The sequence below is a fragment of the Clytia hemisphaerica genome, unplaced genomic scaffold (genome assembly GCF_902728285.1).
Source record: "Clytia hemisphaerica strain Z4C2 unplaced genomic scaffold, Clytia hemisphaerica genome assembly, whole genome shotgun sequence".
NCBI classification, from domain to species: domain Eukaryota; kingdom Metazoa; phylum Cnidaria; class Hydrozoa; order Leptothecata; family Clytiidae; genus Clytia; species Clytia hemisphaerica.
In genome coordinates, this window is record NW_027103917.1 from 1195359 (window position 1) to 1216614 (window position 21256).

The 21256-nt window shown below is 33.3% G+C and overlaps 2 protein-coding genes across 6 annotated transcripts; one reads left to right on the forward strand and one right to left on the reverse strand.

Annotated features, from left to right (window-relative positions):
- Positions 1–2259: 2259 nt before the first annotated feature.
- On the forward strand, positions 2260–13095 carry LOC136809364 (protein quaking-B-like). Of its 5 annotated transcripts, XM_067065888.1 has the most exons (8): positions 2260–2484; positions 6522–6757; positions 7183–7307; positions 7856–8116; positions 8300–8423; positions 8624–8713; positions 11810–11924; positions 12525–13095. In XM_067065888.1, exons 1-7 carry the CDS (start codon positions 2291–2293, stop codon positions 11875–11877), a joined length of 1098 nt encoding a protein of 365 aa, XP_066921989.1. In that variant the 5' UTR covers positions 2260–2290; the 3' UTR covers positions 11878–11924; positions 12525–13095. The 5 variants fall into 5 exon arrangements, with proteins under 5 accessions (XP_066921989.1, XP_066921986.1, XP_066921987.1 ...); XM_067065885.1 differs by lacking the exons at positions 11810–11924; positions 12525–13095 and adding an exon at positions 9245–9816; XM_067065886.1 differs by lacking the exons at positions 11810–11924; positions 12525–13095 and adding an exon at positions 9248–9816.
- A 3125-nt stretch (positions 13096–16220) lies between these two features.
- LOC136809514 (solute carrier family 35 member F2-like) lies at positions 16221–20969 on the reverse strand. Its single transcript, XM_067066053.1, has 7 exons — positions 20803–20969; positions 19824–20118; positions 19305–19458; positions 18771–18927; positions 18405–18457; positions 17261–17415; positions 16221–16787 (listed from the first exon to the last, which is right to left on the reverse strand). The coding sequence occupies exons 1-7, from the start codon at positions 20967–20969 to the stop codon at positions 16479–16481; spliced, it is 1290 nt and encodes a 429-aa protein (XP_066922154.1). The 3' UTR covers positions 16221–16478.
- Positions 20970–21256: the final 287 nt, after the last annotated feature.

Sequence of the window (21256 nt, forward strand, 5' to 3'; positions counted from 1 at the left end):
ATCTTTTTGAATAGTGTTTGAAAACAAATAGCAAAGAAAGAAGCTTTTAGAAGTGAAAATATGTTGTTGGTATAAATAAATCTGGAATTATATCAAATTAATAAAGTATTAAACCTTGTATTTCGTCTATCATCTGTTCTTCGTAGTCACAGTAGGCGTATTGATTCGAACGCGCTGTCTAACCGCGCGACCACTGTGCATGTATGTTTGGTTTCCTGTTTTTATTGTTATTTATCTTCCATTCTGAAAGTGTGTTTTCTTCCATTAACATTTTTAAAGATTTCCATTACTGGTAGAATGATTTCATAAATTACAAGAAGGAGCTCAAAAACTACTTATTTCTATTTTTTCGAATGTTTTGGTTGCCTCTCAGGATTTTTTATCAAAAGATCTTATACTGATTGTTTGTTTGTGTGGTTGAGCTCGGAGTTTTTTCTTTAGACTCTTGGAAAAATTTCACTATATGGCTAATGATTTTTAATTGTTTTCGTTTTGAATAGTCCCATTAAGATTTGATTATTTTATCGCAAGTTCGTTCATTACATAGAGAGAAGGCCCGCCCTGTATATTTTTTAATGTACACGCTTTTTTTATAAGAATGGTGTTTTTTCAATTCATCATGAATATTTTTAACTTTTTGGGAAAAATCATCCTGAAATATTCTTACGATATTCGTAGATTTGGATCCAAACTCAGCCAAAATCTAGCATGTGATACCTCAAAGATCTGGCATTTTTTGTGGAACCATTTAGCATTGCTGGGGAATATTGGCAATTTAATGATAAAATGCTCTAAAAGTGGGTAGGAAATTCGAATTTAGCGCTATCCTCACTGACAAAAATCAAAACTACTTAAGGAAGTTGCTGTTTTTCTTAGAAAGTAATGAAATAATAAAGTGAAATAAGAAGAATTTTGATTGGCTGTGTTTTCAACTGTCGTTTGGAGCTGGAAAATTCAAATTCATAGCCAAAACCATACTATTCATTTCGCCATCAGTAGAGAAGAAATCATAGTTTTGGATCTCTAGACTAGGTTGATCTTGAGTATCAACCTTCTAGATAGATTTGTAATAGTTGATAATAGTTTATATTGATTACCCTCGAGCTAAGTATACATTGTACTACTTTACATCAACTTTAAAGAAAAGAAACATAAACATAAACATAAACATTACACGGCTCAGTCACTGATCGCAAATTATCCCTGTCTCGTAGAAAGGTCACTGTCACTTTTCGCTGAGCCTAAAAAACTAATGACCTTGGGTTTTTAAGGAATGAATTAAATTTACATTAGGATTTCGCAAAAATGAAGTTCTATTTTGAGAATCTTAATTTTAATCGGATAAAACAATTTACTTTTCGTGGGTACACTTAAAACTTTTGAAAACAAGAGAGCTTTCATATTAGACTGTTTAACAAACACAATTGAAATTAGCAGGAGATCTTTCAAACAGGGTTTGTAGATTTTAGTCCAGCCTCTTTCTCGCTCAAGGAGAGCAAAATGAGTTGGTTTGTCTGGCCAGTTGGTAAGTCTTAACAAATTTCTACGTCTTGGATGTTTACGCTTTTGTTCGCTTACTGATAATCTCTTCAGGTTAGATTTAAATGATTTACCAAGGATAGGTGATTGATAAAATCATTTTGTGGGTGTGATGGCGTGATGAAAATTCTTTTTGGCGTAATGCTTTGGAAAAAGGTATTTGTGAAAGTTTAGTGTATCAATGTGCGAAGGTAGGCAATTTGAAGTTAAAAAAAAATTAAAAAGGATAATCCTAGTTCAGACATCAATGATGAATATGATGATGGTGACGTTCTTAGCTACCCTGGTTACCAGGGTATTTATTTGAGCAGTGCATTCTTAGCACATTCTTAATTTTTTGTTCAATTCCATCAAGAATATTCTGATACTACTATATAATATGTTATTGAAAAGAAATCGTGTAATTCTTTTGTACCCAACAGTTTTTGCCATACTCGCCATTGGGCAACTGGGGGATGTAACAACCCCGTCTCACCAGCCTTGGAATTTCATAGGGATCGTAATGTCGTAATTTAGGATTGCTAACGCTGGAAAAACAATTGGCTCTTCTTCTAATGTCGAATATAGTATTTTTTCGAATTGGATGAAATGATTTTGATGTATATCTCTGATCTCTGTACATCTTCCCGTCTCACCGATTATTATTAATTCACAGTTATCACGGGTCGGTGATTCTCATACCTAATAAATCGTTTGGTTTTTCTCAAAATATCCATAAGAACATAAAAGATATCAAAACTTGCAATCCAAAATGGCACTGATGGACCCAAACATTTTGAGCGTGTTGAACGGGTTATTATACCAAGAAACTGGAACAACAATAACACCATCAAATGGTCTTCATCCAGCACTTGATACTGCTGCATCCTTCCAGCCAACCAATGACGATCTAAATACTTGGCTTTGCAACAATACGGAAGCTTTGAAAGGCCAATCAAATGCGTGGTGAGTTAATTTAGTTCGAGATTTGTTTCCACTTTTAATAGTTTTCTAAAGCCCCTCTGATAACAAACTCGAAGCCAGGACCTTAGTTCGTTATTTTATGAACTATGATAACGCTCATGATAGTACCACGTCCATCAACAAAATTACGAACTATGATAACGCTCACGATAGTACCACGTCCATCAACAAAATAAAAAACAACTGGCTACGAAATTGCTCAACGTTCCACTGCGTGTCAATTTTCTCATCGAATTTGTTATTCTAGGCTCAAGGTTTAGAGGCATCCATATCCGATATTCTTTAACCCTGAGTAATACCCCCGCAAACCCAAGGTTATTTGTAATTTCATTATCAAATCTTTAAATTCAAAGGGCCATTAACTAATATCAGGGGGTGTGTTAATATTTCAACACCCCTGTCTCACAGCCCCGGTGGAACATCTTCCCACAGTAGATGACAATTTCTATCGAAATCCCAATGGGAATTATAATTCTATGTTCCCAGGTCAAGTCCAGTGGGGATAGTTATGGAGTGCAATCTCTTTTGATGCTTTTTCCATAGTGAATTTTAAATGGGGTTAAGAACACAGTCAATTTTCTAGTGGGGCTGAAATTGTAGGGTATTTTTCTCGAAATTTCAGCAAAATTTTCCAGTGTGTAGTAGGAGTCCAGCTGGGTGCGTAGCACATGGGTGTATTTCAAATGAAAGCTTCTTCGTTAGCTGATAGATTCCCCTAGATCGTCGGAGTAGGACTCCTCCGAGACTCCTCTACTACAAACGTAATAGCCAGTCCACCTAAATAGTGTGAGATAAAGAAATTTAATTAGCCACTGAGTTTGAAATTTTGCATGGTTCAAACTCTTCCCTTAGAGCATAGTCATTATACAGGGTGTCCCTATTTAAAGTATCGAGTCGAAACACAACTATGAGTAGAAAGTTTTATGTGCGTGTTCACAGGGGGGGTTTCATGGTTGGCGGAGGAGCGGAATCGACCCTTTTTTCGGACGGAGTCGCGGAATTTGGCGAAAATTTAGACGGAATTACGGAAATTGGGTTCTCTGACGGAGACGGAAAATTAGACAATTTTAGTGCGGAAAAACGGAATTTAGCAAAAAAATTTGCGGAATTTCGGAATTGGTGAAAGATATTCAAAATTTGCGGAATTTTCGACAAAAATATTGAATTTCAAAGGAATTTTCGGTGACGGAATTTTGGTTCAATTTAAGACGGTTTGACGGAAGTTGGAGAAAAAATTGGCGGAATTGCGGAATCAGGTACCCCCTGAAACCCCCCCCCTTCACAAAATTGTATTTTAAGCTCTCCCTTTTTTTTCTTTGTCATTACGATTAATTTATACGTTGTAACTACCTTTTGTAATAAGCCTGTGTGATGGAGAACGTTCTTATATTTTAGCGATAACACACACAAACTTTTCTGCTCAATCGCATGTTCAAACTCGATACTTTAATTAGGGACACCCTGTATAAAACTCTGGTCTAGCAATGTATTGTTTTAACTTTTTTGTCAAATTTTCCCTTGTTATGAATAAAAGGCAAGTTGCGATTTGCATACTTTTTAATCACGTTTCCAAATACTACTCTTGGGATTGGTCTAATTTCTAATCACATGATCAAAAATCTATGCAAAACAAGACGATTTGCGAACGCAAGCTCTAACTGTTAACAAAAAGCTTTCCAGACCGGGGATTTTTATATTGACTATGCTTAGAGTAAGTCGGAAAAGCTGGTTATCTCATTCCATTTTCGATAGCATAGCAGCTACAATATCATTATCGTAATATTTGAAAAAAAGGGAAATTATCTAGAAATCTTAGTCACAAACAATTTGGAAGTCAAACATGGTCCAATAAGGCTCAGAATATAGCCTGGAAGTTGATAAACCCATCCCGAATTGAAATATTCGATTAAATTGAACAGATAGAGATAGTCCAAAAGTGACTTTTTCGCCCGAACTTCTAATTTCAAAAAACGAGGGAATGACCAAAATTCTCGCAGAATATGGTGGGTTTTCCTTTAAAGCAGTAATCTTGATTATTTCTCTAAAGGGCGTAACGAGCTAGCAAGACAAGTTCCGGAGTCAACTGTTTGGCTCTTAGTCTTACTACGGGCCTACTACATGCTTTGGTTTTTTCTATTCTTGGTAAACCTTCGGCTTATGATAAGATTGACCCTGCTATGACAAGAATGGCGCTGCTAGATTGACCATTCATGCATCTTCGATTGATCAGTGTTTACGTTGATGTCAAGTGAGGTCATTCATTGTGTATGTGAAGTTAAAAAAACTCGCAGAAAAATATTGCACTACTTTGACTGTTCTATAAAAGAAAACTATTGTATTGCTGTAATACAAAACTTTCAGAGGTGTTATTTATATCCGGAAAAAGTTAAATATTTAAGAGATGATTGTAATCTTTTGACCGTTTTTAGGACTGATAGGTTTACTTTTCCCACTTAATTGAAAAAGTGGAGAAAGTCAATATTTAGAAGGAACTAGCAATCTACTGCTTTACTACTATAATAGACCATCTTATTTTACCGACTAATAATTTTTGATAACAAATACAATCAAGCAAGATTCAAGAAGAAGTCCTCTATTTGCTTGGTGTTGATATTACAGGGGAATCTGTATTCAATTTTTCACGTACGGTGGTGGCTTTCCTATCATAGCGAGCTTACACGTTTTTTTTATTAGAATCTAGTTTAAGAACATTTTAGGCAGATAATCGCTAAAAAATAAGCACATCCAGGCTCAAATTTTAGGTGTTCTAATAAAAAAAACGTGTATTACACATGTGCTATCAGCTATCCAGTCTTCAGTTAATAGCTTCACAACAATTTAACTGCAAGTTAAACAGTTCAAAAAGTAAGTAAGCTTGAAAATTAAAATTAAATTTTAGCGACAGAACATGCTTTTTCTGTTTTCGGGACCATTCATGGGTACGGTACTCGACAGCACTGATGATATCGTCATCTCAACCTATCTCAACCGTGGAATTTAGGTACTAGCATATAATAAAAGGGTGTTAGCAGGTACATACACTGCATACAGAATCACCAGGGAGGCGTGTCACTTACAATCACTCACTTCGCGCAAGACAGCTCGCTTCCACGCGCGTGTATAATAAAGACCAGAAAAAGTAAAGCTGGGAGCAAACCGTCAAACATTGTTCTTCAAACATCGTGACGTTTCATGTTTGAAATCGATGTTGGACGGTTTGCGGGGTCAAAATTCGTATCATTTCAACAACAAAATCTCCAAAAATGTTTGAAACAATGTTTGAGCAAGTTCATAATTTCTTCAAACAAATGAAGTCGTTCTATTGACGTTTTCCATTCCAAACCAAAACTGACGTTATAAAAGAAGACGTCACATTGCTAAAAAAATGTTTGAAGAGTCCGCGCAAACTATCAAACATAAAAACCTCAAATGTTTGAAGAGCCATGTTTGACGGTTTGCTCCCAGCTTAAGCGACCGCAAAATCATGTTGTGTTACGACTTGCGAATTTGCATTTCGCAAAAAGAAAACACACGTTTTTTGGTGAGGATCTAAATCTTATTAGAGGAGAAATTCCTTTTCCAATATATTTGTGCTTAGGATTGACTCTTTATTGTATCTTTTTCTCAAAAAAATCACAATGTTTTCTCTCGAGTTTTATTAGTGCGGATGTTTGATATTTTTCTTTCTGTTAAACTTTTTATTTACGAAGCGACGGGGAGCTTTGTTTTTCCAGCCTCGAGTTGGTGAGTTTCGCGCTTTTCAGGGGTTTAGAATACAACAAGAAATGACCTCTTTTGTTTCGTTTAGTACTTAAGTCATGAAAAAAATTTTTTTTTCATAACGAAATTTTTATTAACGAAGATTTGATGTCATAGAAGAATCATATTAATATTTAAGAGAGGCAAGAAAGAAATATTTTTGTATGCGCTGACCCCCGTCTCAAATCAGTGTTCTTCTACTAACAAATCAAGCTGGCGAGAATTTCTGATCACTCACAAAATACCTTGCCTCTTGACAGGACGACACAAGACGAACACGAGACTAACTCCAAAAAGGCAAGGTTGTATAATTCAACAACACAGAATTCATCTAACCAACTCATAACAAATTCAACTACCACAACAGCAGCAAGAAAAATGAATGTTCCAGACGAGCTCACCGCTACAGAATACTTGAATCAGCTATTGCAAGACAAAACTACTGTCTCAAAAATGCCGAAGATCTTTTTGCATTCTGAAAGACTTCTAGATGAAGGTGAGTTAGCTGTGATTACTCTTTTGATTCTAGTAAAACCTTTTGAAAAATGTCCCTGACAAAATGCCCATTGTCTAAGAAAGCTGATTAAAATCAATCTCTTTTTCGACAGACAACTTCCTTAAGGTTATTTAATTAATTTTGTATTAAGAGGTTTACCATAATGACGTAGAAATTACATCTCTCTGCATACTGCAAGCATGTTTTTGTCAGCAGCTTGATTAAAAATGTCTGTTTTGACTTTTGATTTATATTAAATATAGATGTTTTGATTCAATTTTTCAATATTCATAACATTGTTTGTAGTTTTTGTAATAAAAATTTAAAATATTTCGTAGGAGAGCTACATGTTATATCCTGATTTTGTTCGATTTGGGTTATTTCCTTTTACTCTCACTTATTATTGATACACACCTTTTTTACAGAAATTAGTCGTGTACGAAATGACATATTTTGCCCGTCAAGCTTCTTGATGTCACTGCCAAAACCCTCTGGACCTCCTGTGAAGTTAACTGAAAAAGTTTATGCAAAAGTCAAAGATCACCCTAAAGTAAGTAAATATTGTAGTGTTTCATTGTGCCAGTTCTAATATTGATCAGGCCCCATTTCAAATACCCCTGTTGAAGTGGGTTGAAATTAACATATGAAATTTCTTTTCGGCCATTATGGAGAACGTATGAAGGAGTGAGTGCTCTTGAGAAAATGTAAGTCACCATTGACGGCCTAGATAAAGTGATGTGAGGGAAATTGAGCTTTTCAAATGCTAGAAATAGTTGTTGCCCAACTCTGTTGTTTCAGATATTGTCTGAAAATACTTTTCCCATGTAAATTGCTAAAAAATTTCCCCGGAAAAGTCTATTGTGGGCTGTAGAGGGATTAATCATCAAAATTCTATTCACACTGATAGTGATAACATAGCCTTTCATAATATAGCCTTTCATAATTCAGATTACTTCTGCAAGAACTGTTAGCGGTAAAATAATGATCAGTCCGAATTCTTAAAAGGCAGGGTTGCGTCCCCTAAGCTTTATCCAGGCTAATTTTTTGGATATGAATGTAACATTTCTTTATTCTATAAATTTCATGTTTTATTTTAAGTTCAACTTTGTTGGTCGTATTATTGGTCCACGTGGTCTCACCTTACGTCAAGTTGAGCAAGAAACAGGAGGGAAGCTTCTTGTTAGAGGAAGAGGTTCAATGAAAGACAAGAAAGTGGAGGAAGAAAAACGTGGACAACCAAACTATGAGCATTTGGATGAGGATCTTCATGTTTTGATAATGGTTGAAGATACTGAAGATCGTGCTCGAATGAAATTGAAAAAAGCTGTTGAAGAAGTTAACTTCCTCCTTACACCTCCAGTAAGAAAATTATGTTTTTGAATTTGGAATCATTATATATATACCAAACAAATCTCAAGTGCTCTAAAATTCTTTGCATATAAGTTGATATTACATGCATTCAGCAACTTTGTTTATGTGTTTTACAGGCAGTACAGGGTATTTGAGTAAGGGAGCTCAATTTTGTTTTCCTCATAATTTCAGAAAGACGGAGAAGATGCGATAAAAAAGAAGCAACTTCAGGATCTTGCAATTTTAAATGGTACTTACAGACACCCCAACAGTGAGGCAAGCCCTCCTGCTGCTGCCACAGTCACTCAAAATGGTGGTAAGCAATGTTTTTTTCAATTATTTTGAAGTTAATATGATAATTATGAAAAATCAAACCCCAAGCAGATCAGGCTATTTTTGTTTGCCTCTTCTGACCTGGTAAGATGTTTTGTTTTTACCCAGAACTCCTTTTTATCCTGGGTATTTTGAATAAGAGGATAAGTTTTTACTTTAAAATTTTGAAAATTTTTCTTTCAGTATCTCCAACTGGGCTGTTAAGTTTTCCGAGTCCTTCACCAGTCGTTCCACAAAACAATACATCATTTCCAGCCATCCGAAACTCAGCAGGTGAGCCTGTTCATTACGACAACATGATTTTCCGATTTTGTGATTTCGGTATAAATCCAACAGTGCCTACACAACAACATCCATCTTCGCGATCGTTCGGTTGTTGCTCTCCAACTGTGTTTTAAGGAATCTTTTTGTGCAATGTGTTACATCAGGGTGGACTTTTTGAGTTTGGTTTTCAAATTTGAAATTTAATTATGTGTGGTGTATTAAACCTAAACTTCAAAGTTTGCTACTAATCACTAGAACTTTTTTAACATTTTGGTAATTTGAATGGTGCATTATAAATGTCAATAAGAATTTATGAAGGGATAACTAATAATTTATTGCAATAACCAAAATTAACTCTAAATTATAAAATCAGCATAACATTTTTGAGTTCTTAACAAAACTAAAGACATTAGTTGTATATAGTTGGACTGGACCTTATCAACTTTTGTGGAACCTCCAATAAAACTAAAAAGCTACTGACCATAATGTTAAACAACTTTACCAAATGAAACTATTTGTCTGAATCTAATTTGATTTCAGCAGCTGCACTGCAAGGCTTATATCCTCTTGAAACTTTCGCTCAAAGAGGCACACCGGGTGCTTCGTTTCTGGATTTTACCAATCTGGATGGCAGCTCGCTAATTTTGAGTAAAAGATGATAATTCATTCCAAACCGGCTGTAACAACTACTGTCCAAAAATTTAAAAACTGTTTTGTTGTGATTTGGTTTATGTTTTTTTATTGCGATATTCGCAAAATAAATTTCAAATTAAATTTTTGTAAATCCAATTTTATTGTATGATAATTTTATACGTTTGAAGTTTAGTTCAAGATTAATCTTGATACTAATTTTAACTTATATTTAATATAAATAACACATAAACGCTATTTTTACTAACTATTTACTTTTTTACCATTTAATAATAATAAAATACTCAAATTGTGTCTTTTTTAACGACGTTTAAAATGATAAATTGGAAAACTTGTATTTACTATTTATTCTGCAATTTTTATATTTTTTAAACTAACTTTCATTATTTTGTTATTTTTTGAAAGCAATCTTGAGGAAACTGCATACATTTTAGGGCAAGAAGGGTTCAACACTTACAGTACATTACATTACATTCTTTATGCAAGTTTCAGAAATCCCTTGCCTTAAAAAATCTTGAATTTTTCCTGTGGATAGTATTATTTTTAAAAAACAGATTTCTCTGAATAATGTAGTAGAACTTACTATTTTCATTTCAATAATATTTTATTTGACGCTCAAAAGTAAAGAATTTTATAGAAATATGAAGAAGTTTATGAATTTGATAAAAAACAAAAATTCTAACAACTCATGCTAAGAAAGGTCATGACATTTCAACATGGAACCGACCATGAAATGCTACTAATAACAACAACAACAGAAATGTATTGACCCAGAATAAACCCTGCTAACATCACGACTACTTATGTCATCCAACCAATCAACTGAAGAGAGAATTATTACAGAAAACTGAGCAATTTTATTATTTTATATGAAGATACTTTTAGGTATTTATTTATTTAGCATAGATTATGTGAAGAGAAATAAAGAAAAAATGAATTTTAAAATATTTTTGGGGTATTTGATTTTCTAAATGTTTTGGAAATTAGGAGAGCTTTTGCAGATAAAAATTACAATCACTGACTTCGTGTCAGTCAAATTTATTTTTTTTGATAATTTTTCAATTCCCATGGGAATATTAAAAATAATTACTGTTAAAAATCAAATTTGGAAATCAGATTTACGTTCTAATTGTTCTGGAATGTTTTTTTGTGATATCGATGCCTGATGTACATAACATTGCACATTAAGACAACCCTACCCCCGTGATCTTCATTCCTCCCTTTTTCCTTGATTATTATTTGAAATGAAAGCCAAGTGTATATTTTATTGCCTCAAACTTCAAAAGGAAAACTAGCTTTGAAACATCTGTCTCATCCCACTCCTGAATGGCGAAATAGAGAGACTTGACAGCTATTATAGGACAAGGAGCTTAAAAGATTTTCTTTTTACTTGGCTTTTTTTCTTGACCACTTTCGTGTTTTTCTTCCATTTGCTCTTTTTTTTATCACAAGCGATATTCTTTCTTGTATGTGTCAAAAAGTAACAGATAATGTTAAGGGAGAAAAACGAAATAGAAAAATAGCTCATGAAACAGAAGAATAGAGACACCTTTTATCGCCTTTCTTTTGTCCAATGTATCGAATCGACTTTCTGTTCTTTTCTTCATCAAAATATATTTTGATACTTGATAATTACCGCGTCGTTAAATATTGATGCTATTTCTTCAAGGAGAGGATAGGTGAATAACAAAAAGGAAAATTCTAGCTATAAAACTTTGTTCTTTTTTTTTCACTGATTGAGAAATGAGACAGATGGAGGTACAGCAGTATCGTCCTTTCTTTTGTAAGAGTGGAATGAAATAAATGATATAAGACTTCAATTTCTCATTGAAATGAAATAAGGAAAATGCTTTTTCTTTCTCTTTGTTCATTATTGGGCACCTTTCCGTCATTAAAGAGTCATGATGAAATGGCACCTTGAAGTGAGTGAAAGTGAGACCACACCCTTGAACTCTTATCTCCTTTCTTTTATCCTATTGTATTCATAATACCTGACACATGCACTTATTCTAAACTATTCTCAATTAGTGCATTAGACAAAGATTAGCTTCTGAAAGTATTTTTTCTACCTGTGACAATTCTCTCTTTTTACTTATCTTAGTTGATAAGGGTGTGTCTTCAATTTGTCGGTTCTCTATGTTATTATTATTGTAACATGTCTCTGTTGTTATGTTATAACTTAGTTTTTTTTTCACTTGAATTTAGTTTGTATTTTTTTAAACGTTTCTAATTTACGTCATCAATCTTATACAGTGTGTCCAAAAAAAAAAAAACGGAAAAGAATTCATATAAAGAAAAGTCATCATATTTTATGCCGACCATTACTTGAAGCCAAATTAATGACTTTGGGAATTTGATAACTATTTGCTTTAAAAACATTAATTGTTCCCTGGCTAGTGAGATCCGTTTTTTTTTTCAAACACACTTACTTACTCCGTTAATGTTATTGTACAGGTCAACTAAAAGCACACATTGCTAAAGTGAGAAGGATGTATCATCCCTACAAACAGGCTACAAGCTAACTTCTACCATCCTAACTCTCTTAAAATTCACTGTTACTTTCTAATCGGTGCGTAATCATTTATTTTCTTTTTATGTTTGTTACTGTATAATACACCGGTATCTAAGAAAGACATAGTTGAATATACCGACCCAATCTTTCTTAGACACCACCATGAAGTCTCTTTATCTCCAGACATGAATGAAAGCGACAAATTTTCTTTCCCCAAAAAAGACTCCTTATCTGTTCAAAAAACTTTAGGCACCTTGCCTGATACATCGAGATAAAGAGGCTTTACAAATCTTACCCATGCCCCCAAAATAACCCTCTATATTTCTAATTGAACAGTTTTTTAATTGATTGACACTGTTTCCCTTTAAACTGTGAATACTGACATGGATCCCTGATGAGTTTTAGTGTGGGGTCAATAACTCTTTAGTTATGTTTATAAGTTCACATAATGTTTATCTTCGCTCTAAGTCATGTTTTCTCTCCAAAGAATCCTGACTTTCCTGCTGATGACAAAGTGATAGCTTTCATGTTTTAATTTTCATCCGTTCCCCCCTAAGCCCCATTAATTTCCTCTCCACTCTATGATTTACTTTATTTGCTTACAAACTAATCATTTTTTGTTGTTTTTAATATTTTCCTTTTCCATTATAATAACAGATTTAATTCTTGGGGAATGGATCGACTAATTGATTAATCGAATACTGTGTTCACACACACTACCATACATTGACAGTTTACATTCACGGATTTCATGGATTTACCTCATGACCACGACAAAAATAATACCCCACAAACACGTGTCTATGAGATGACACTATGTGTTTTAATTTTCGTTTTAAAAAACAATTTTAACAGAATCTTTATAACTATACATATAATTCGTATTTTTACACAATGCAACCTTTATTTTTATATTTTTAGAAGTCTAGAAACCGAAACTTTTTAAGTCAAGTTTAAAGTTTCTAGTCCCTCTACATAAATATTTGACTAGAATTTTATATTAGATTAGTTCAGTTTAGTTTGAATACGTAGTCTGTTTAACCCTGGTTCGCTTCTCTTTCTTGAAAAAATGTAACGGCTTTTCTTCTTGAGGGCGTGATAGGAAGAAAGAAAAAATGGTATTAAAAACCATCTGCTGAAACCACAAGCGACATTGGAATCAGGAGATTTTTTCGGAAAGAAATAAAAACATTGGAATATTTTTTGATCTTATCAATCTGTTACATCAATATTTTTTAACTTCAATAAAAAAACTTAACTTTGTTGTATCTAGATAAGATTTAAAACGAAATTTTTCTTGGCTTTTACGAACAAGAAAGGACGTACTGATTTTCGTTAAAAGAAAAGCGAAAAATTCTACTAACAATAAATGTTTTTAACAATTAATTCATAGCCGATAAAGACTAACTTTCTTGAAGAAAAAAAAAAATTATGTAACATCACATGATACATCCAGGTAATTCTAGATTCCAGAGACCCCTTTCAAGGAGGAAACCTTCGAATTCTGGTGTGTTTTTTTAAATATTCTTCCATCTTCTTTTAAACCAGGCTCTTGTAGAAAACATGTGTATGATTCGATCTCGAATGTTGAGTTCGCTAGTTTTGGATTTATGACTTTGTAGTTTTAAATGCGCATAACGTACTGGAATACACCCTTATTTCACTCATTTGGAAAACAAAACTAAAGTCTATTCACGATAAGTGTGCACTCTTTTTTCTTTTACCTATAACTTTTGAAGGAATTCTTCAATCTTTATAAATTTGGTATCATTGGAAAGATATTAGTGAGTGAAACAATTTGGAATAAAAAAATCTTTAAAAAAATTCCAAAAATGAAGATGAAAATGAAGAAGAAAAAAATGAAGATCTTGTAGAATACTGCTATAACTTTCATTTTCACTGGAGAGATTCTTTGATCTTAGAAGATCATCACTGTGAAGAAATTTCATTAAAATATTTATTCAATATAAAGTTATGATACAAAGTTAATAAGTGATTGACCCCAAAAAACAGCAAAAAACTGCAGAAAACAGCGTTTTTAGACGTCAATCAGCTTATAACTTTGTTTGATATCTTTTGACTGAATGATTATTTTTGAGAAATTTTTTCACAGTAATAACGTTCGATAATCAAGGATTCACTTCACGGAAAATGGTAGTTATAGCACTTTTCTACAAGATCTTCATTTTTTTCTTCTTCATTTTCATCTTCATTTTTAGAATTTTTTTGAAGATTCTTTTATTTTAAATTGTTCCACTAACTAATATCTTTCCAATGATACCAAATTTATAAAGATTGAAGAATTCCTTCAAAAGTTATCGGTAAATGAAAAAAGAGTGCACACTTATCGTGAATAGACTTTAATGCTAATCTTTCTATGACCCAATTCGGTCACTAATTTTTCAAAGAATTAACCTTTGTAGTCTTTTGTCAGTGCATTTAGTGATTATTAGTTTAAATTTGTGTTGGTAGCTTAATTTCTTTTCGGTTTAATGATTTTTTTAAAGAAACTATAGATGATTTATTATACTTTTTAATTACCTAAATTACCAAATTTTTTATAAAATTATCATATATATTATACGTGTAAATCAAAAAATTTATTATCAAATTATTATAGTATATGGTGCTTCCGGAAAATTTAAATATTAGGATTATTTTTTTTCGGACACGCTGCGCAATGTGTCTGTAGAAAATACAGAAATAGAATTGATATTAAATATCGTTCATGTAATTCAAGCGATGGCTCTTATATCGATGAAACTACCTTAAGGGAACTAATTTTGGCGGGAACTAATTTTGGCGGATTTGGTGAATTTAGACGAAATTCTCCAAAATTAGTTCCTGCCAAAATTAAATTTTTTGTTTCCTTGCCTAAATAACCCCTGAAATTCATCAAAATTGCTCAAAATAAGGCAAAATAGAACAGATTTACGCTGCCATTCGCCAAAATTAGTTCCCGCCAAAATTAAAAATTTTAGGATATTTGCTGCCTGCCAAAATTAGTTCAGGCCAAAAAAGTTCCCTTAAGGTATATTCCGTTTTTCGCAGACGCACTTTATATCAGAGAGCTAAGAGAGTGTCAAAAATTATTATTACTATTGTACAAAGGATAAGATTTTCAACACTTGTTGGTTTATAAATTATATGGAATTTAATTTTGCAAAAAAAATAGATTTTTATGGTATAGATTTTATTAGGAAAATATTAAATTTTTACTTCATAGAGAAAGAAGAACCTATATGGTATTCATTAAATTATTTACTGTCCCAATTTTTCTTCATTGTTTATCCATCTTTGGACAAGATCTTTTTTCGGACAGTACCTGATAACTGTTGTGGTCAGTGTTGTAGGAAACGAATTAAAATGTTTTCCTAACAGCTGTTATACATTTGTAATAGACCTTTTCATAAATTACGTCATGAACATCACTTGCCTCGTATTCAAACAATTTCCATGGTGATCATATCCCTTGAGACATTAAATGATTTTTTTAAGAATAGGAAGTAGTTTTGATGAAATCTGCTGGACGTTAATCATCATGTCAATTTAAAGTTAAAGGGACATAACAGTACTTGCGAAATTTGTAAACAAACTGTATGTAGCGGATACAAAATCAAAACAAATATCACATGTCAAAATAAAAAATCAAACCAAATTCGGCTAATTTGGATTTTTCAATTGTTTTACAAGTTTGTTTTGGACACGTGATTTTAATTGTTCTCTTTAATGACACGTGGTTCGCGCAATCTTTACATTTTACTACTTTAATGTCCCTTTAATCATCATGGCAATAATTTCGAAATGAGGTAAGTGATGTTCGTAACGTAATTTATGAAAAGTCTATTCTGAATATACTGGAAGTTGAAAACTAATTTGTTGAATATTTTCAGCATGAATAATCATTATTTCCACGTTGTTCTAATTTACAAAACTATTTCCTAAAATATATATAAAATGATACAGGGTGTCTTTAAAAACTACAAAATCTATTTTCTCACGTGTATTTTGCTTGTATTTCGGCAATAAATTTTGAAAAATACAGCAATTAAGACAATTTTGAGCCTAAAATGTTCACGTTACCTTTCTTGAAATTAATTTACTTAGGTATACATATTGACTTTGGGTTATAAAAATTCTCCCTCAAGTCGAACAAATCTGCTTGTTAAAAGTTGGGAAGTAAAAGAATGACAGCAACTACAAAATATTCTTAAGAATTTAGATTAATTTAAGAAAATTTGGGAAATGTCTTCAATTCTCATTCTTACAATGTTCTTATTTGTGCCAAATTTCGGCCTAACTGCTCTTAAAAACTAAATTCTTATAAAAAGTGTGCTTCAAAATTCGATAAAATTCGACAATTGAGACATTAACTTTTTGCCTAATGTTTATCCTAAAGGTGGTGGCATGGAGAGGTCTAACTATAAAGGTGTATAAATTAACATCATATACAGTTGGTATCGAAAAAATGATAATCAATAAAATATACTTTTTTAAATAAGATATAATATAAAGGGTCGGATAAATTTGTTAAAAACTATCTATCTAGTCATATATAAATCATCAAAAAATGTTTTATCAAAGTCTCTTCATCAAACAATATACAGCACCTCATAAGCCTGAGTAATCTCTATTCGGTCCAGTCCTATTATTAACCAATGAGGAGGTACTATTTAAATTACCGTTACCGATGTGGTTATGATTATTGATTCCATTTTCATTTTTGTAGAAAAACAACGTATTACCATTCTGAGCTTTGAAGGAGGACTCGGTCCAATTTTTCGGTTTATCGACGCCGTTTTCAATTCTCATTGAGGTGTTTTTCTTTCGTTTGGGCGGGGCGGCAGGTGGTGGGCGGACATTATATGTTATGAGTCCAGTGAGGATACCAGCAAATGCCACAAAATACATATTTGAAAACTAAAGAAAATAAAAAAGTGTAAGTAAGAATCATTTACTACAGAGTCACAACTCACTGCTGGGTGACTCGCAAAAATACTTTGGACGTTTAATAATCAAACCAGGTCAAATGTAATATTTAATTGATCTCAATGCTTTTATTAGAAGGAGGATAGTCTAACTTAAACTTTGAGGTACAGCTTTTTGAATTTAGTCAATTATATTGATATTTCTATTTTGAACAAGATACTTCCCTTCATAAAATAACTTCTAACATCATCAGTTATTTAAAGAATTATAAAAAAAAATCCCATCAAAAATACTAAAATGCTTAATTTAATACCCTTGTTTTGGTGTACTTTTTAAAAATTTAGAAAAGTCAGTTTAAGCGTCACAATGCCAAAAGCTATACTCAGAAAACACACAATATTATCGTCACCATGTGGAGAAGCACGTCTTACTTACTGATTAAAAAAGATGGCGTTATTACATACCTGATAATCAAAGATGAGTAGACCAATGAGAAGCGTGTACAGGTCAGAGGTGAGTAAGGATAGATTCATCACTGTGGCGCTGCTCAATTTCATCACAACAGGCATCATCGTGTAGTAGAAATACTGACAAATTGCAAATGCAAAATATAACATGCCTAAAATTCAAAATATATAGTTAGACTGGACTGATGAGCTGGGATTATGAAAATTCTCATTTGTCTACTTTAATGGGATAAATTTTCGCGGGGATTAAATTTCGCGGTTGAGCTCATCCGCGAAATTTTAAGATTTCGCGGGGATTAATTTTCGCGGATGAGGGATTTCCTGATTTTTCGCGGGATTTTATTTCGCGGATTGGGGTACAAATTAAATTTTTTGAAAAGGGTCAAAACATTGAAATAAAATTTTTCCAGGAAAATTAAGAATTTTTTTTCAAGTAATAAGAGGGTGTTTTGGAACAGGGCGAGGAGATATGTATTACAACTATCAAAAGTTGAAAAAAATAAAAAACGATAAAAATAGAAATTTCGCGGATTGCAACAAAAATTCAAATTTTTCGCGGAAACTAATTTTCGCGGATGGGCCTTTTTCAAATTTCCAATGGGACTTATTTTCGCGGATGACACCCAAATCCGCGAAATCCGCGAAAATTAATCCCCGCGAAAATTTATCCCATTAAAGCATAGAACAGAATTAGTCAAAATTTTGTCCCGGTGGGAAAAATACCCTCCAATTTCAGTCCTACTGGAATATTGTATTTCTTTTCATCCCAATTTAAAATTTAACGAAAAATATACACTCAAAAACCATCCCCACTGGATAATTTGACCTAAGAACAATCCCCATTGGGATCCTGATAGACATTTTCATCCTAATGAGGGAAGAAGTTATTCACCAGGGCTGTGAGACAGGGGTAGCTTAGGGAATCTAGATAACAGCGTGACTTTTCTCATCCGTGACACCGAGTTGGCTTTAGTTCTTAGAGGAAATTGTTTCTTTCGTAATTTCGCATTTTTATTGGAGGGATGGTTTATAATTTTTGCCTTCAGTTATTGTCGTTTTCAAAAGCTTAGATTAAACAAAATTAACCGGCTTCGTTTTTAAGGATTTAAGCACAAATCGATGACTTTGTGATGTCACTTACCAACTTGCCATTTGAAATCAATGGACGCTATATCGTTCCGTTCTATGATTGCTCTAAAATATCAAAAGATATTCATTAAAAACTATTGAAAAGGTTATAATAAGTTGTTGTTTTTTTATGTAAATTTATTGACCCAAAGCACCTAATATTTTAGCCCGTCCCAATCAAACCAGATCCTCAAAATTTATGACAGACGGATTCTTATATATTGGATTAATATCACTTGGACACTTTGGTTGAATTTTATTTTGTGGATTTTGATCATGTGATCAATATCAGCTTCCATACCATGTTCTATTGATTATAATCGAATTTACACCAAACTCGTCATAAGGAACTGGGCTCCAGTTTGTAAAATATGCTTACGTTTGCAAGCCAGTAATGACAAACCCTACGATACCAACAATACCGAGATACATTTGAGCAGAATACTTTTTCACTAAATATTCTTGACCCACATTCGAAATACCATATAAAACAGCTGCTGTTAATGCAATTACGTCTCCTAAAATTTCGTTACGCGCTGAAATAGAATAAAAGTTTTGTTTTTTTTCTAAATTGGTAATCTAACAGTTCCCACCACTAGTTCGGCAGAAAAGATTCTTCGGGATTGGGAAAAAATCACTTTCAACCACATTCTACCTAGCCTGTTAGACAAGAAACGCTTTTTTTACTGCGTTTAAAAATTTGATTTGTGGGAATGCGCTGGCTACATTCTACTGCTTTAATCTCTTAAAACACCCTTTTTATGAGAACTATTAATGCCCCGCACGTCTCAGGAAAAGCAAACGTGAAACTTTGGTAGATATTACCATGCGTGAGATAGGTGTTAGCCGAGCTAATCGGGGAATTTAATTGAAATATAGATTAAGATTTCAATTATCAAAATTATATTCTTACCATTATTTGATTTGTCATTTCCGTCGGTAAAAATCAAACAAACGGCGCCTCCAATACACAGAATCACTCCAATGTAATGGATCACTTTGTATCTTATCCGTAGAAATATAAAGGAGATAACCATTGTTGTTGGAATGGTGAAACTGTCACATAGCTATTGGAGAGATAAGAGTTAAGTATGATATTGGGAAAAATAATATTCACAAAAGATATTTCAGACTCTCAGATAGTAAAGAGATTACCAATAGGATGGCGGTCTAGAATTTGTACCTGGCATCAACAGATAACCATTACCCAGTACAATAACTCATTATCAGTAAAAAAAAAAACGTCTCAGTAAAACTAAGATACCATACATAGGAAAATCGTATCTTTAGTTTGATGAAACAATTAATCCAAGCTCATACCCAACCTCTAAGTTCGCTTTTTCAGAATTTTTGATAGCGATTGTACTGCGATTGTGTCTGCCAGTGAAATAAAGAGGTGGTACGTGGATTTGTATGCAATTAGTCTCCTTACCTGCACACTTGTTAGCGTTGTATAAGTGTACGCCTTGGTCAACAAATAGTTCGCTTCCACATCAAGGATAGCTACAATCAGGTATTTCCACCAATGTTTACGAACGATTGTTTTAAATTCTTTTCTCGTTGCAGCATAAACACCAAAAGTCGAAGCGAGAATGACATACATGAAGAAAGCATTCAATGAGGGTGTTTCCGCTTTGTATTTAACACTTAATGCGGTAGCGGCCGTTCCCGTACCACTCAACATTAAAGATAGGATTTGTCCAGATACTATCGTTTTGAGAAGCAACCTGAAAAGGACAAATTAAATTCAGTGTGAGTGTTGCATTGGTCAAAGTTTGCAAGTGCAGCAATGGTAAAAAGGGTAAAATTTAAGTTTAAATAAAATAATAAGAGGGATTTTATTTCATTGTATAGCATGCTAGCACGAGTCTAATGGTGACTGTGAAAGAAGCGTCTCATTTCAATGAAAACAGCGGGAAAATTTTGTCTTCGTTTCGGCACAAAACTCAAAGTTCTTCGTTTTTTACCACTGTCACGAAACAGTGGCGTGAGCTCGGCGCTGCGGATTTTTTTCCACCAACAGACGAAGACCAAACAAGGCCTTCAATAGTTTGATAACAAAAACAGTTTAATTGACTTGATTTTTAAAAACCTAAGGTAATTGTTCGCATTTAGATTCTTAAATGTGTAAGTTTTGCAGGTTTTTGGTGGTCTGTTAAGATCTTTGACCACTGGAAATATGATCACGCATTAAATCTGCAGATATTCGGCAGCTAGCGTAGGTCTTCGCCTGTTGACGAAAAAAACCCGCTTCAGCGCTGCTATACCTTATCGGCCAAAACTTAGTCAGCCTTAATTTCAGTCGGCTCGTCAAAATGTAGTCACTTAGGGCCGACTAAGTTTTGGCCGATAAGTTAACTTGAATCATCAGCTTGGTTATTTCAAATGGTAATGATAAATAAATCTCTCACATTTTATTTTGACAACAATTTCCATTGCTTTCCGTTGATTGTTCGATGGAAGAAAAGAGAGCGGACTTCTCCTTCACATCTAATACAGCTTCTCTTGCCTGCAATGCATCCTGGGTTTGCAATGCATCATGTTTCAACAGCGTCTTTTCATCATCTTCTAGTACCATCATGCAATGCGACGGTAATTTGAAATGTTTAATTTACTTATGGTTAATTCTTAATTTCAAAAATAATAAAAATCAAGATAAAGATGCCACTTGAAGTACCCCGCTCCGCCAGTTCACTTTTTCATGATTATTAGTCCCACGGCGAATGCACCAATCCATTCAGTAAAATTGTGGTAAAACCAAAAAGTGCACTTGAAGAGATTTGTCTGGGGAAGAGAACCATACCCATTGAAAAGCTTGGAGTATATCCTAGCTTTAACCCTATTTTTATCAGGGGGGGTGTTTTC

Excerpts from the sequence above, each read along its gene's own strand:
- LOC136809514 (XM_067066053.1), bottom strand. The coding sequence starts at position 20,969 with ATGGTACTAGAAGATGATGAAAAGACGCTGTTGAAACATGATGCATTG. Across the intron at positions 19,459-19,823 it reads CAACGCTAACAAGTGTGCAG|CTATGTGACAGTTTCACCAT; the intron begins GTAAGGAGACTA and ends TCTCTCCAATAG. Across the intron at positions 16,788-17,260 it reads TACTCATCTTTGATTATCAG|TTTTCAAATATGTATTTTGT; the intron begins GTATGTAATAAC and ends TATTTTCTTTAG.
- LOC136809364 (XM_067065884.1), top strand. The coding sequence starts at position 2,291 with ATGGCACTGATGGACCCAAACATTTTGAGCGTGTTGAACGGGTTATTA. Across the intron at positions 7,308-7,855 it reads AAGTCAAAGATCACCCTAAA|TTCAACTTTGTTGGTCGTAT; the intron begins GTAAGTAAATAT and ends TTTTATTTTAAG. Across the intron at positions 8,117-8,299 it reads ACTTCCTCCTTACACCTCCA|AAAGACGGAGAAGATGCGAT; the intron begins GTAAGAAAATTA and ends TCATAATTTCAG.